The sequence below is a fragment of the Pimephales promelas genome, chromosome 14 (genome assembly GCF_988280905.1).
Source record: "Pimephales promelas chromosome 14, fPimPro1.hap1.1, whole genome shotgun sequence".
NCBI lineage: Eukaryota > Metazoa > Chordata > Actinopteri > Cypriniformes > Leuciscidae > Pimephales > Pimephales promelas.
This window is the reverse complement of record NC_142782.1, coordinates 14,190,256-14,207,706: the sequence shown is the minus strand read 5'-3', so window position 1 is coordinate 14,207,706 and position 17,451 is coordinate 14,190,256. Positions and strand designations below refer to the sequence as shown.

Genomic DNA, 17,451 nt, shown 5'->3' with positions numbered 1-17,451 from the left:
ATTAGATCTCTTTTTTGAAAAATCTGGCGAATATGTTTATTATTGCATTTCTTATCATAAATGCTAATGCCATCCAGTAACAAAGACGAATCCATCATATTATTTTGGTTGTATAATAAGTGGCTCTTAATCAGTTGCACTAGACCTGTAGGAATAGCTTTAAGCACAGTATTGTATTCTCTAAAAGGAATAGGAAAGTCATGGATAGTCATGAAGCGTTCATAAGACAAAATGTTACCAGAATTGTCAAATAAAGAAATTAAATAAATTAGACCTCTATTAAACCAATTAGAGAAAAAGAGAGATTTGTTTCTAACAGTTATATTCATATTATTCCACAGAAGAGATTTATGTGGGGAGAAATTGTGGATGTAACACAGTTTCCATGCAAGAAGAGCTTGCTGATGAAATTTAGATAGTTTAACCGGGAGTTTATTATACATATAATTACATTTTAAGATAAAAGAGAGGCCTCCAATTTTATTAAAGATGAAATTAGGAATGAAAAACCAAACAGAATTTGAATTTAGTAGACATCTTCTAATCCAATTGATTTTAAACACATTAATAACGTTGTGAAAATTTAGCACTTCTAGTCCCCCATCACTTCTACAATTGGAAATCACTTCTTTTTTAAGTTTATGAGACCTGTTTTTCCATATAAAATCAAGAAAAATTTTATTAACACCTTTAGCAGTGCAGTCATTCACAAATAAAGAAAGTGATGGATACACAAAGCGAGAGAGACCTTCCGCTTTAGACAAGAGAACCCTCCCATACAGAGTTAGGTCTCTTTGTAGCCAAAGATTAAAAATATTTTGGGTTTTTTTAATTCTACTAGAAAAATTAAGTTGTTGTCTGTCTACTAAATTTTTTGTTAAGTGAATACCTAAATACTTAATTGTGTCTTTAACTGGAATACCCTCGAATGACGTGTCATCGCATTTATGCAATGACATTATTTCACACTTCGACATATTTAACCTTAACCCAGACGCAGATGAAAAATTTCTAACTATCTGAATGGCACTGGAGAGTTGAGTTTTATCGTGTAAAAAAAGAGTGGTGTCATCAGCCAGCTGTGAGATTTTAATTTCCCTGTCAAAAATGGAAATACCTTTCAAGTTCTGATTGTGCATAATACTCAGTGATAATAGCTCAGTAACCAAAATAAATAAAAAGGGGGAAATTGGGCAACCCTGTCTGACACCACGCTTTATAACAAATCTTTGGGAGGTGTTCATATTAACTATGACTGAACTACTAATTTCTTTATAAAACATTTTAATTACATTAACAAAGGATTCCCCAAAACCAAACAGTTTGAGAGATTGCAGAAGAAATTCATGCTCAATGGTATCAAAGGCCTTATAAAAGTCTAAGAAAAGAATAATGGCTTCAGAGTGTACAAATTCAGAGTAATCCAACAAATCTAAAATAAGTCTTATATTATTGCTGATATGTCTACCTTTGACAAATCCTGACTGTGTCTCTGCAATAATTTGGTCAAGCTTAAATTTCAACCTATTAGCATACACCAGGGCCAATATCTTGTAATCAATAGTTAAGAGTGTTATTGGTCGCCAATTATCAATTAAGAGAGAGTCTTTTTCAGGTTTTGGAATAAGGGAGATTATCCCCTGCTTCATTGAAGTAGTCATTTCTTTCTGAGCAATGCATTCTTTATACATGCAAAGTAATGGGGATTTTATTAAGTCCCAGAAATGGAGGTAAAATTCAACGGAAAAACCATCAACACCAGGGGATTTCCCTTTCTTCATAGAGAAAAGAGCAGATTTAACTTCGCCAATTGTCAAAGTTGACTCACAAAGATCTTTAAAATCATTATCAATAGTTGGAATATAGTTTTTTATAGTTTCGACAAAAGTATCACAATTATCTGAATTAAATTCGGAAGCATACAGTTTGTCATAAAAGTTTGTGATAAACTTAGAAATTAAGTTTGGATCATTGCATTTGACGCCATTAATATTTAGAGCTGTTAATGAATTTCTCCTGCAATTCCTCTTCTCTAATGCAAAAAAGTAACTGGAGTTAGTCTCTCCTTCTTCTAACCATTTGGCTTTGGATCTAATAAAAATCCCTCTAGCTAAATCCAAATAAGCTTGATTGATTTGTAAATTTAAATCTCTTAAAATTAACTCTTCCTCCTGAGTTAATGTTTTTTGCAATAACGTGTTTATTTTATTTAGGAGTTCAAATATTTTTTTATTTTTAGAGGATTTTAGCTCTTTGCTTCTTCTGATGGCAATCTGCCTAGCTTTATATTTAAAAAATTCCCATTTTGTTTTATAACCGTCAGTGAAATTTTCAGAGAATATATCAGAAAATAAGTTCTTAATGCCATCATTAAAGGCCGTATCCTTAAGGAGAGAGTTATTAAATTTCCAATAACCGCGCAAACTTGAGGTTTTTCCAGTGTTACTACACAATTTTAGTCTAATTACCTTATGGTCTGAGAGGGGAGCGAAAGAATGAGAAATATCTTTTACAAATTGAAGAGCTGATGAAGAGATCAGGAAGAGGTCGATTCTCGATTGGGAAGACTTACTTCTATTTGACCAAGTAAATTCCTGCAAATCAGGGTGAAAGAAACGCCATGTATCTGTAAGAGAAAATTTCGAGCATAATGATAAAATGTTAATATTTAACTGCTGGCTATCGTTATTTCTGGGAGGAAGTCGGTCCAAGGAGTCATCCACACATTCATTTAAATCCCCACCTAAAATCACAAAAGAATCTGGGTACTTGATAAGTACTTCATTCAATTCTGAGGTTATCTGAGAGAAGAGAGACCTGTTGGCAGATCGGGAATTGAAACCATAAATATTACAAATAATAAAGATTGAATTATCCTGCTTAATCGCTAAAATAATCCATCTCCCTACATCAGAAGATTTAACTTCTAGTATGTGCCCTTTAAATTTGTGCAACAAAATTGAAACTCCAGCAGAATGATTAGAGCCATGGCTGCAATAAATTGCATTTCCCCACTGATTTTTCCAAAATTTTACATCCATATCACTTGAATGCGTTTCCTGAAGAAAAATTATATCTGACTCACTGCTTTTACAAAATAAAAAAACAGCTTTCCTCTTTACAGCGTCACGTAAACCCCTCACATTCAAGGATACAACAGAAAAAGAATGAAACTTAAAATCCATCGTACAAAGAAAAAGTTTAGTAGGCTACCTCTTGTCTGAAAAAAATCACACAAATCTATTTTGAAAAAGGAACAATATATAACCAAAATTAATTCACGAACATTAGAGTATAATCACTCAACCTCCTTGCTTGTCAGCGCAAGCGTTAGATAACGTTAGTCAAAACAAACAAACAAAAAAACGCTGTCAATAGATAATAGATTGAACGATCGAACTGAACATTGTCAATCTTTATCAACTTACATAGCAGAGTTTGCGGTTCGATCGGGGAAATAACAAAACCTAGTTTCCCAAAATGCGTTGTCTATGGATGACAGGAACCAGTCTTATTTCCTTTTCAACGAGGAAAAAGATATCCGCACCACAGAACCGAACAGGTCTATTTTACATCAGAGAAGTTGAATCTTTTCCCGTCGATTAAGGCAAATGCGCCGCGAAAGGAGGCTTTCTTTCCTTCATCCCTGGCTTTTTTAACGAGAGGCCAAAGTTTTTCTCTGGCGGCCCTATCCTCTGGTGAAAGTGCTTCCGTGAGTCGCAACTTATTCTCGAAAAGAAATTTGCAGCCTCTAGCAGAATGCCAAACGGTGTCACGAATACGACGCAGAGCAAACAGTATAATGATTGATCTGTGGGAACCGTCATTTCTTCTCTGGCCAAGACGATGTGCAATGTCGACGGCCTCCTCAAGGTTATCACTGATCCCAGGAACTACATTGCTAAGGACATCGATTGCAAGTTTCCGGACATCCTCACCATCCTTTTCTCTCACGCCATGTAACTTTAAAGTCCATCTCCAGCTGTAACGCTTACATTCACCCACCTCTTCCTTCATGGTTTTATTCATCTTTTGAAGCTCATGAATCTCCGTTGCCACAACTTTCAGAGATTCCTTGTGCGTTGCAACCTCAGCAACAAGTTGAGTCACAACTGACGACATTGCCTCAATCCGTTTAGCCGTAGATTCAGTCCTTGTGTCAATGGCAGAAATTTTCTGTAACATCTCCTCATATTTGCCAGAAAGCTCACGGATGGCCGCCAGAATTTCTGCTGATGAGTCGTCACATTCCATGCTTACCCGTTTTGTCTTTTTTGTTGGAGGTTTTAAGGGAGTATCAGGCAGAGGAGTAGCAAGAAGATCATTCAAATCTGGGCGCGAATCGAACCAGTTGTGTTCATCAGCAACAATATCCGATGAAATCACATCCACAGAGGAAACGACGCTATCGCTCCCTTCAGCAAATTGAATCGGCTGATTCGGCTCTGTAGTTGACATGGGCCCGCGTGCTGTCACGTTCGAAGTTTGCCTATTTTTCTTTTTTCCCATAGATGAATTGAGGCAAGGAGGTTAAAATGAAGAAGGTAATTACTTACTCGTTCATAAATAGTAACTGTCAAATTATAGTAATGGCTATAATCGTCCTATTTCAAAATTTCCTGACGAGACGTTCAACAACGTGTCCACCTAACACCGCGCCATCTTGGCCCATCCCGGTGCATATGTCTATGCCGGTGTAACAGCTCAGTAATGGCGTCGCCACAAGATGGCAGCCTACACAAGAACGCTCGTCGGATTCGTCTATACCAACGTCCATTGCCATTATTTTTGGAATGGCTTATCGCGAAAGGAAAAAAAAATGTTTTAGTCGCATAACACCGTTAATAGAAACGCTGTCATTTCACAATATTTTTTTATCGACAATCAGAAAAAAAACCGCAAAAGTTTTGTGCAAATATGTATTGACGCCACTTAACCGAGCAAAAAGGTTTTACTCAGTTCTGCAATTTTAAACGGTTACTGCTAATCGGTTAACCGGTTAAACATGGACACCCCTTCTGCAAACTGGAGCGAAGCAGAGACCAGGAGCTCCTCACTATCCGTACTGAAGCTGAGATCGTTCACCAGTGCGTGTACGGTATGCGCGTTTACATGTTTTCGACGCGTCCGTTATACGTCTCATCCTGACGTCATGTGTCTTCCCGGGATTTTTACGGGTTGTGTGTGAACACACACACAGATCCCGGCAAATCACTGGCAGTGTGAATGAACCGAAATCAGACAATTCCGGGACAAATTGCTGGGTCACATTATCCGTGTATTTTCTGGAATCTCTGTGTGAAAGGGGCTTAAGTTACAAATGCCTTATGCAATCTCTATGACTCTATTGCAAAACATCCCATTAATAGTATTGTGAAATTTGCAGACGATCACTATACTACTGTGGTAGGACACAATGCAGGATTCTAATCATCCTGCACATAATCTCTTCTCCCACCTTCCTTCAGGGAGACGTTTACAAAGCATCCCAACACGCAAATCACGTTTCAGGGATAGTTTTTACCCTCAGGTAATAAGGCTACTGGATGATACAAAAGGAAGGAGCATAGTTGCTATATTTACCGTGCTTGGATGTTATTTATTGACTGGTGCTGAGAGAGTGCCAAGGCACATTGTATTTCATTGCTGTGGTACTTTGTACTAATATGCATATGACAATAAACTTGAACTGTTTGTTGATCATGTGTGTTCAATCTCATTTACAGATTCCAATGGACGACCCATATGTGACGAATGTAAGCCTGGCTTCTCTGGCCCGACATGTGACGTGTGCACAGACGGTTTATTTAAATCGGCAGGCGTGTGCGTGTCCTGCGACTGTAATGGGAACGCAGACCCTCGCTCCATGCCACAAATATGCCACCCTGAGACTGGGCACTGCCACCGCTGTATCAACCACACAACAGGACCACACTGTGAGATCTGCACACGTGGATACACGGGGGACGCCCGCTATCACAACTGCACCCTGAGAGGTATGACTAGTGTCTTTTAACACAGTTAAAAACATGTCCATACAGTACTGATTGGGTTACTGTCCTTTACGTTTTTTCTGAATTGCTAAAACACCAAATTCCATTCTCTGAACCAAATTCTCAATAGCTTAAACCATTTTTGTCGAATAAATCATTATTTCTGCAAAACGTTAATCACGTTCCCGCAGTAAGACACTGATTCTCATGCACATTTTTTTTATTTTGCAAAACTCTAAACACATTTTCACTCATTGAAACACATTCGCACGGTGACACATTTGTGTCACTACACGAGGCAAAAGTAAAACAAAACTACAACACAGTTGTCATCGTTTATACACATTGGGTCTCATTCATGAAACATTCGTAAATATACGAGAGTGATTTGCGCGTAAAGAGACCTTCCCGAAAACTCTTCTCCGGATTCACGAATACTTTGTAAACGTCAGATGTGATAGTGAAATGTGTGTTAGTCGTAAATGGGATGCGCGTGCACGTTCATTCTCAATTACCATAAATCCCGCCCATTATATCGGACTGACATCTATATATAGGCATATAATAACATGAATGCGAATGAAAAAGAAAGATTTCTCAGATGCAGAAATTGAAGTTTTGTTATTAGAAGTTCATTCAAAACGCCAATTTTATTTTCAAGCGTACATAGTGGCGTATCAGGTCCTAAAAAAAGGAAGCTTGGCAGCATATTACAGATGTAGTTAATGGAGTTTCATCTGTTAATCGTACAGTCCCAGAGGTGAGAAGACAATGGTTCGACATTAAGCTTGACAGCAAAAAACGAATTAGTTCACTTCGGAAAAATCATATTCAAACCGGAGAAGGACCACCATCGATCACCAGATCTGCTATTACTGGCTCTCATAATAGAAGTAAAAAGAAAAACCGTATGTAATTACTATATAAAATATTTTTTCAAAATGCTGTTTAAATATGTACCCGATTAAGGTGAATTAAAATGCAGCCTTAACGTTCAATAACGAGCAAAACGTTCGGATGTTAAGCGCACCATTTACGTGTGGCTGGGAGCAGGTGTAGATTTCTTGCATACCAACTAACATTTTAATGAATCCGAAAATTTACGCCAGAACCACTTTACACACGATTTACACAGAAATTTCATGAATGAGACCCAATGACTCTAAATTGTTCACACTTATTTCTAATGATGTGACTAGACCAACTGTACATAATACAAGTTAGTTCAGAGTGCCAAAATTGACTCAAAATGTTGCACTGAATGTTGACGCCAATAATGGATGGAAACAATATAAGAGGGAGAGGAGGAAGAATATGTGTATTAGAGGTGGTGAAGGAGGAGGAAGAGCAAGGTGTGTAGTCAAGGCTTATCTGGCTTTAGGGTTTTTCCCTTGGCATGAAGAGATGACACTGCCTGTGATGTGGACAAAGTCCTCAGTCTGAACCCATCATGAACTTGATACTGAGCCAGTCTCTCACTGACCTTGATTTTGCAGTTGCACAACTCTTCTGGGTGTAATATAACATGCTTTTCATTTAGTGTTTTTCTGTTCTTTTTTCACAATCGCTTAGACACGTTCATGAAACCTTCATTTCCATTTTCAACATTAAACACAAATCCAAATTTTCAACCGAAACTCACAAAACCATTGACTCTTCTGGTAAAGTCAAACAATTGCTTCAAAACCATTTCACTCAAAATCAAGCAATGCTTTCAAATCATACACGCATAAGTTAATAAAATAAGCACTACAGATCATTCATTAGGCCTCGTCCAGACTGCTGCGTTTTTTTGTTTAAACATCACAGCAGCATTTTAGCATCATGACTTTTGCGTAAACATACACGCCACTTTCGAGTCAAATGGCGCGTTATCTCTACGCATTTTAAGCTATCCGCGTGTATCCACGGGTATGCGTGTATGTCTACGCCATTAATGTCCGAGTGATTCTGCGTGTCTGTACACCCCGTCAAATGTCCGCGCGAAACGAAGCAAAATGTAGATCTACATCTGGGGAGCGATCTTTTTTTGTCCTAGGATGGTAAGGGAACGCTCATAAATGCCATTAACCCCAGTGACGGTTAGGTTTAGGGACGGGGTTGAGGTAAGTCATATATTTCTATATACAGTAATAACGTTAAGTCAACAGCGTTCATAAACACGCTGAAAAGCGATTATGCGTCTTGATAGCACGCCAAAAATGGAAATACGAATTGGCGTGTCATACACACGCTACTTCATGAGATCAGTCTGCTATTAGAATTGATCTCCGTCCACATTAATACGACTGAAAACGCGAATCACGTGACCATTCACCAACACTGAGCATGCTCGTGCCGGTGTTCTGACAATTCATGCTACCCATCGAGATTTCCTACTTACCGGTTATGCGCATGTGCAGACTCACAGTTTTTTTTTTTTTTACAAAAGGTACATTTTCCTGTTATAATGTATATTTTCCCTTTAAAAAATGCTTACTACCATATGAATATTTGTACGGTCAGCCAGCTGAAAAGGAATAACTGAAAGTTTCAGTTACTATAAGAAAAGGTGTACTTTGACAAGTCAAAGATGAATATTTTATGATAATTTTTACTTTTCACACCGTTTTAAAAATAAAAACAGTAGTCTACAGTATACAGTAGCTACTCATAACTTAGAATTGTATTAGAATTGTATTTCATACGACTTTAATCGGCATTCTGTGATCAATTCGCGCTACGGTAGCATTTTTCGACAAGGCAGCAAAAATCGACAGAACACCGGTGTAAACAGTGGCTGACGAATCAGGGAAGGACACGTCATGACTGATGACACCCAAGACTCAAGCTTGAGCCTCTGCGTCAGCGTTTCTAAAGTCCTCCTTTTTGTTCCGTCTTCACTAAAACGCCCTCTGGAGAGTCAAAACGCAAAACGGAGCTGCAGCGTTTCTAAACTTCTCCAAGAGATGTGTCGCACAGTAAAGAACTTATCTGAAGGAGCAGAGAGGAGTAGCACCTGGCTGTGGTTGAGACGGAAAAATTCTACAGGCCACCACTCTACGGTTTCAGAGAATTCTAAAAACTTGAAGAGTCTGTTGGTTTATTTGCATAGGTTGCATAGTATTTACAGTCATTACGTTCCTGTGTATATTGCATGAATGACGGGTGATGTTTGGGCAGATATTGGTAGGTGGTATCCCATACTGAACCGTTGCCACTGAAACTGCATATTAACGCACCAGGGTTTCGACAGCCTTAGTCAAACGGGTTGGCACGTATGGTTGGGTTGCGGAGAGATTGTGAGATTGTGGTTAGGTCTCAGCAGCAGGAGGGATGTAGAGGTCAGTAAGCTGGGCTGAGTTGAGGGGGTGACTCTGGGATGTCTCTTGAGGTGTCGTGGGCTAGTCGATGAAACACTGAGGACAGAAGGTGCCCACTTGAAGACCGTAGAGATTGTTGTCTTGCTTAGTGGTGGGCAGATCGAGGCTTTGTGAAACACTGAAACAGTTGAAGCAAATGTGCCCTACCTGTTTCAATGGTGACCCCTAGCGGTCAGAACAGTGTAAATGCAACAAAAACCCGGGCCAAACATGCATAAAAACTCCTTTTACAAATCTATTGCTAATGTTTTATTGAAAGTAAAATCTTTCAAATGTAATCATCCAATAAGATTATAAAGTGAACGTTCTTGTCAGGGTTTGTTTTGTTCTAGTTCTATGAATGGCTCAGCTAAACAGGCCAATAAGTCTATTAACTACCATTATTCATTTTAATTATACTAATATCTTAAATAGTCTACGGAATACAAATGTATATGAATCTGATCAGTGATCAGATAAAACCCACAGACACTTGTTTAATGTTTCTCAGTGAATCCTCATGATTCATGGGTTGACCGAAATCATCCCTCTCAAACATTTCGAAACAATTATGAAGTAATGAAGCCTCGTTTACTGAAATCATGTAACTGGCAGTTTGATACACGCTCCGAATCATTGATTCGAAACAAGCGATTTGTAAAGGCTTCGAAGCTTCATGATGCAGTATTTTGAAATTGCCATCACTAGTCTTGCCTTGATTTTGGATTAGGCCTATCTGTCTTGTTATACTGTTACTTGCTCGGTTTTGTGTTTTGGATTTGGTTGCCTAATTGGACCATTTGCTTAGTGATTGACTCTGGACTTTGTTACCTGGCTTGTAACTTTATGATTTATCCTGTTGTTACAAATAAATCTCTGTACTGTAGTTGGATCCTTCTGCTCTCCCTGAGTCTGATATGTCACAGTACCGAATGAGAGGGTTCCCTGTATAGTTTAAAGAATTAGTTGGTTGAGATTGTACTATTGATCTTGGCAGAGATCATATCATTCTGAATAATGAGCTATCAGTATTGGGGTAGAGATTTAGTATCGGTACATCTCTAGTATCAATGGTTAATAAATGGACTATGGGAGTCTGATGTCCCAATGATGAAATAACATGTCACTGCATTTTATTTGTATTTTTTTATCAGTAACTCATAACGGATGTTATGTCAATGTTATTTAAAGGAATTTGCTGCTGAAGTGGTTGCTATAGGATCTCATGAGACGTGAATAATGAATGCAAGCTTTGGTGTTGTCTGGATAATTTTTAATGATTTTATGACACCGCTCGCACTTTTACCTTTCTGAGGTAAAGTAGGCCCTATCTACGTTGAGGACAGTTGTTTATTGTTTGTGTAGACTTCCTGTGTTCACACCTTTGACAACGCCTTCTTTTATGTATTATGGTGTCTAACATTAGATTGACAGTGAAATGAGTATATTTGTATTGTATGTTTTAAACGTTTTTTTATTTTTATTAACACCCTCCAACCCACCAAATGCGGGTAAAAATCAACTGTTGTGTAACGCTATCAAATCACTAGCCAATTCGGCATACTTATTATGTTTACTCACTTTGCTGGGGAAGTTTGTGTAAACCAAATCTGTGTTGATTTAGCACAAATACTCAATTTGTGGGTCATCGTGATACATTACATACAGCATATTGCACAGAATCTGCGCATATCTGGCTTACTTGAACTGACACCGGTGCATACACACTGAAATAGACGTGCCTGGCGTGAAAGCTTGACACGCGTAGCAACAGTAACTAGGGGAGGGTTCATTTAAAAAGGTTAAAAAGACTGTGGCAAGGCTGTCTGCATAAGTAGCAATTAAATAAAACTAAAATTATTTTACATTATATTTTTAGGATCTATTTAAAGACATGAGCTTATGCATATTGCTCTAAAATTGCAATTTTCTACTATTTCCATGCATCCTTTGAAAATCCATTTCATAATCTAAATTTAAGATCCCCAACAGGAAGCAAATAAGGTCAAGCTTTTAAATTAGTTTTACCTCCTGCTATTAGTCACATTTGTAATATTTCCATGTTCGTTCAGACGTCACACCTCCAAATGACTTGGAACTTGGCACAACTTGGGACTTCAAAAAATCTTGAAATCTTCAGAGTTATTTTTATTGTTTTGTTGCTGGAATAATTCTGTTTGCTTCTCTCGTATACCACTTAGTGACACGCGCCAATAGGCATTGATTCTCTTTTGCAGAGGCGGTCTTTTGTCACACTACTGTATTACGTCATAATGTGACAACATCCAAAACAAGTAGTTTTGGTTGCTTGGTTTCACCAAAAACTATTTTTGGACATATGAGAAAGTTTTGAGTTCTGAAACTTACAGGATATTTCTGTAGTATAATGACTTCTTATATGTCGAAATATCAAGGAAAAATGTATTTCTCAATTCATGACCTCTTCAACTTCTTTTATGCTTTCATTTGGAGGTGTGACGTCCAAACGAACATGGAAATATGACAAATGTGACTAATAGCAGGAGATAAAACTAATTTAAAAGCGTGACCTTATTTGCTTCCTGTTGGGGATCTTGAATTTAGATTATGAAATGGATTTTCAAAGGATGCAATCACTGAAATAGTAGAGACTTGCAATTTTCGAGCAATATGCAAAAGCTCATGTCTTTAAATATATACTAATAGGCTAATATTATGTAAAAATAATTTTATTTTTATTTTAATGTTACTTATGCAGATAGTCTTGCCACAGTCTTTTTAACCTTTTTAAATTACTTGGAGGGAAACATAATTTGAATGAAATATAAGAGAAAAATGAGGATCTGCAAATAAAAAAAATATATAATATGTCACTGAAAAAATAATTGATTTAAAGGGATACTCCACTTTTTTTTTTTTTTTTTTTTTTTTTTGGAAATATGCTCATTTTACAACTCCCCCAGAGTTAAACAGTTGAGTTATACCGTTTTCGAATGTATTCAGCCAATTTTCAGATACAGTGGTATGAATAAGTTTTGGCACCCATGCTAAAGTTGCCTAAAAAGAGGAATAAAAAATCATCTTTGGGGTATTGATCTTAATGCCCTAGTTAGAAAAATGAGGAAAACTCCAACCTTTAAGGACACACATTTTCTTTGTGAATGAATAATGTATCATAAATAAATAAATGTTTTTCCTTAAAATACAGGGTGCATAAGTCAGGGCACCCCTATGTTAAATTCCCATAGAGTCAGGCAGATTTTTATTTTTAAAAGCCAGTTATTTCATGGATCCAGGATAATATGCATCCTGATAAAGTTCCCTTGGCCTTTGGAATTAAAATAGACCCACATCATCACACACCTTCCACCACACCTAGAGATTGGCATGGGGTACTTTCCATAAGATCATCTTTCAATGCAAATCAAACCAGCTATTAGGCTAACTGAAGTAAAACCATGCCAATCTCTAGGTGTGGTGGAAGGGTGTGTGATGATGTGGGTCTATTTTAATTCCAAAGGCCAAGGGAACTTTATCAGGATGCATATTATCCTGGATCCATGAAATAACTGGCTTTTAAAAATAAAAATCTGCCTGACTCTATGGGAATTTAACATAGGGGTGCCCTGACTTATGCATCCCTGTATTTTAAGGAAAAACATTTATTTATTTATGATACATTATTCATTCACAAAGAAAATTTGTGTCCTTAAAGGTTGGAGTTTTCCTCGTTTTTCTAATTAAGGCATTAAGATCAATACCCAAAAGATGATTTTTTTTATTCCTCTTTTTAGGCAACTTTAGCATGGGTGCCAAAACTTATTCATACCACTGTATTTAGAAGAATATCAGCAACCAGTTTCTGGTCTCATTGACTTCCATAGTATATTTTTTTCCTACTATGGTAGTCAATGAGACCAGAAACTGTCTGGTTACTGATATTCTTCTAAATATCAGAAAATCGGCTGAATGGATTCAAAAACGGTAAAACTCAACTGTTTAACTCTGGGGGAGTTGTAAAATGAGCCTATTTCCATAAAAAGTGGAGTATCCCTTTATTTTGAAACAGTTTTTACTTAAATTTCTAGTTTATTTCACAATTAATTACAAAGAAACAAGAAGCACATTAAAATAAATGTGATATTTTGAAATAGAAAGACTGAAATAGTATATTTATTCTTCAATAATCTGTGTTTACAACTCATATAATAATAGAGAAATAAGTAGATCAATTTATAGTGAAAGAAACTAGGCCTAGATGCAGTCCTAATCCATGCTTTGGTTTGGTTTATGAGTAGATTTGCATCAAGATTGATCGTAATCTTGAATACCTAACTAATTGCGTTATTTTTTTATATATACTTTTATGTCTCTGTCTGCAACCATTTTAATCATTGACTCTCTGTCTCTCTCTCTCTCTCTCAGCTGTAAGATTATCCCCGACTGAAGACATCAAAACCTCCACAACACGAATCCCCAAATCCACAAGTTCCATTTCTTCTACACCCCCTTCCCGTCTCCTCACTTCCCCCTCCACCCACCCAAGCCTACCGACCCTGGAGTCCGGCACGGGAGACTCCGCGGGACACAACAGCACAGCCTCTGCCCTAACAGTAGTGTCCTGGACGCAGTTTAACGTCATCATTCTGGCCGTCATCATTGTGGTCGTCGTTCTCCTCATGGGTTTCGTCGGAGGCGTGTATACCTATCGTGAGTATCGCAACCGAAAACTGAATGCCCCGTTTTGGACCATTGAGCTGAAGGAGGACAACATCAGCTTCAGCAGCTACCACGATAGCATCCCGCACGCCGATCCCAATGGACTACTGGAGGAGGAGCCGTGTGTGGTCGCGGCCAATGGGCAGTTAGCACTCGCCACCGCCGCCAACATGTACAAAGCGTGAAGTCATCGATTGCCTCATCTTTGAAAGTGAGAGTTCAGTCAACAATTAACATTCTGTCATCATTTACTCACCCTCATGTCGTACCAAACCTGTATGACTTTCTTTTTTTTTTCTGTGGAACATAAAAGATATTTTGAAGTACAAGTACCACTGTCCTTATACCGAAAGTAGGCGGGGTCCAAAATAGCATCTATTATCTTGTGTTCCACAGAAGAAACAAAGTCATACAGGTTTGGTACAACATGAGAGTGAGTGAAATAGCAAAATGGCATTTTTCAGGTGAATGATACAGTTAATTCTGTTGATAAGTGAAAGAAGATGGCCTGGGAGCCAAAGCTAACTTATTTATTTGATTCTACACACTACAGTTTTTAGCTCCCCATTGCTTCTTAAATGACATCACCATGACATTTTAGAGAGGACTCAAGGAAATACAAGACAAGCCATTAACATGTTATTTCGCGGTTGACACAAAAATCGATGAATTGCGAATACATTGCCTCTCAAATGAGCCTCTAAACTTTGTGTGTATGGATGTTAATATTTCTACATACAGGAAAGATGATTCCCTTCCACTATTACAGAGGAAATTTACAGAAAACTGCTATTTGTATAGGAAACTCGATATGTTTTCAGACTGACCCAATTACACTGAAATTATGGCTTTGGGATTTTCAATAGAAAACAGATGAAGTTCATTCAATCAGCAATGACAATTCCAACGGAAACAAAGACTGCCAGGTGAACCTATGTGTGTTCGTTTGTCTTCGACAGAGACTATTTCATACATATATCAATGGTGGGACTTTGAATTTCTTTGGAATGCAGTCTTGCTAAGAATTCCTCTTGGCTCGATTCCTGCCACTGTTACAGAACTGAACATGCTACAAAACAGTCATACCTGTAATACTAGCACCCGTTTCAGCCTTATTGTGTTTATGAGTGTGAGTGGGTGTATGTGTATGCGTGTGCTTGGGGGGAGAGAGAGAGAGAGAGAGAGGCACAGTGTTTGAGTGTGGAGACAGTTTCAGATCTAACTGTGTAGAGCTGGATTCTACGCAGGAATGTACAAAAAGACTGGATTTCCTCTGCTGCATAGTTTCACGAACACTGATCAAATCTTTGACACAATATTGTATACATGAAAGCCATGTAATCGTAAAATGACCCACGGGGAGCGTGTTTTCCGAAGAATTTGCGAAGTGGAAAGACTTTTTAGGAATCTGTAAGGTACGACGGTGGACAGTGTTTTTTTCCTCCATTTGTCTGCAAGGACCCTTTTAAATGTGATTCAGGATCATTTTGATGATTTGGACAAAGGACTAGTGTTTGAACTAATGTGTTTTTTTCCACGTCTATTTAATTCGTCTTGTTCATTTCTATTTATTTATCATTTGTGTTTGTCTCAGTGGTCTTATTTTATCAATGTTTTTCCAATCTTCATGCTGCATTGTACAGTGTACCATACCGAATGCAAACTCTGTAGGCTGAGTTGTGAGCACAACCTCAAAGACGTGTTGGAAGACTTATTTTCTTCTCTTATTTTCTTTATAATTTATTTAGTCAGGTTATGTGTTAACTCACAGTATACAATGGGATTTTGGTGGAAAATACTGTATTTTCTCATTCCTGAGTGGTCCAATGACTGAAAATAAAGGATTATTGAATCAAAAGACTTGCTTCAAAAAGATGGTATGTCACTTTTTAAAACTGAACTGCTTCAAGGGGGTTTAGTATGTCTGTTTTTTATGTTAAAAGGATAGTCGAACCAAAAACGAAAGATTTACCATATGTTGCTCCGAAACTGTGGCTATTTTCCTGCTGTCGCATACAAAAGAAGACTCTAATGTTAACTGTTTTGTCCATACTATTAGAGATGTTGTTTTGGACCCCATTGTCTTTCATTGTATGGACAAAACGGGTAACAGTTCAATAAACTGTTCAAAACGCCATATTTTTGTGTTCAACTAAAGAAAGAAGGTCATTCTGGCTTGTCTCGACATGAGGTTGAGTAAATGATGACAGCATTTTTCTTTTTGGGTGATTATCACTTTTACAGTTTTTCATAAATTCTTGCACAGTTTTTGAAACTATAGGGTCACAGGACTGCAAGCTCTGTTTGTATGCTCAGACTCTTGCGTTCTCAAAATAAAGGTCTGCCGGGCTGTAAAAATAAAAGTAACAACAACGAACGCAGCTTACGTCACTTCAGAATTACTACTGGCGTAATACGATACTATTGTTTCTTTTGCTTGTTCAGTTTGCAGTGGAGTGTACATGTATGTGAGCAAAATATACATGTATGCACAATAGTTGCACAGTTATGGAACTGAACTTAATCAATACTGAACTGACGTGAGCTGAATAATGACACTAGAGCTGCTTTACGGCAGAATATGAGTTTGTTACTGTTGTGAAGCTGCTGGTAAACAATCTATACTGTACAAAGTGCTTTAAAAATAATGTTGACTTTCTGACGTGGCTTGTGTGCATATTCATTATATATACAGTGTATATACAGTACACACACACAACAAACAAATGCAAGGGGGTAAAAAGTATTTCTTTCTCAAAACACTACATATTAATACGGAGCTCCGAAAGTGACCTTTGCAAAAATAACTATATACAGACTTTCACATGCTCACAAGAAACTTTCGCAATAGTTTTCTTGTGCGCACGAGATGCGTTTCCCGTGAGCATGTGAAAGTCTGTATATTTTTATTTTTGCAAAGGTCCCTTAGGGGGTCCGTAGTACTTTGATTTCTAAGTGATCCATTTAGGGTGATCATTGGGTGTGGGTAATCGGGAAATGATTGTGGCATTTAAATGGCAGTGTTTACCAAATGAAACAAAAGAGCTGTTATAGTTCTGAGCGATGTTTCTAATGTAGAGAACTGTGTTTAGAGTTTTGTAAAAAGTTTGTTTTACAATAGCGAACTGAGTTTAAAGCACGTAAAGTTTTGTGGACTTCACTGAGTGAGCACTTTTTGTGTCTAAAAGTTAGTGTTAACCCTCAGGTGCTCTTCGTTTCGGAGTCACACTTGTTATCTTCCCGGTCAAAAGTGACCGGACACCTAAAAATGAAACTTTCTCCATCCCAGTAAAACCAATGCAATTTATTTTTATTCTATAATATTTATTCTTTTTAATTTAGTATTTTGAGACAGTTTGATTGAATTTATTAATATTTATGCAATATTTATGGTTTATTTTTGCCATGGAAAAGTATAT

At 37.5% G+C, this 17,451-nt stretch overlaps 1 protein-coding gene across 1 annotated transcript in view; it reads left to right on the top strand.

Moving 5' to 3' along the window:
* LOC120473560 (multiple epidermal growth factor-like domains protein 9) overlaps positions 1–16,694 on the top strand; it is a 49,658-nt gene extending 32,964 nt beyond the window's left edge. The window contains exons 5-6 of the mRNA XM_039663462.2: positions 5,727–5,996; positions 13,739–16,694. Of these exons, the coding sequence (XP_039519396.2) occupies positions 5,727–5,996; positions 13,739–14,217 (749 nt within the window). The 3' untranslated portion in view covers positions 14,218–16,694. The remainder of the gene's footprint in view (positions 1–5,726; positions 5,997–13,738) is intronic.
* The last annotated feature ends 757 nt before the right edge of the window (positions 16,695–17,451 follow it).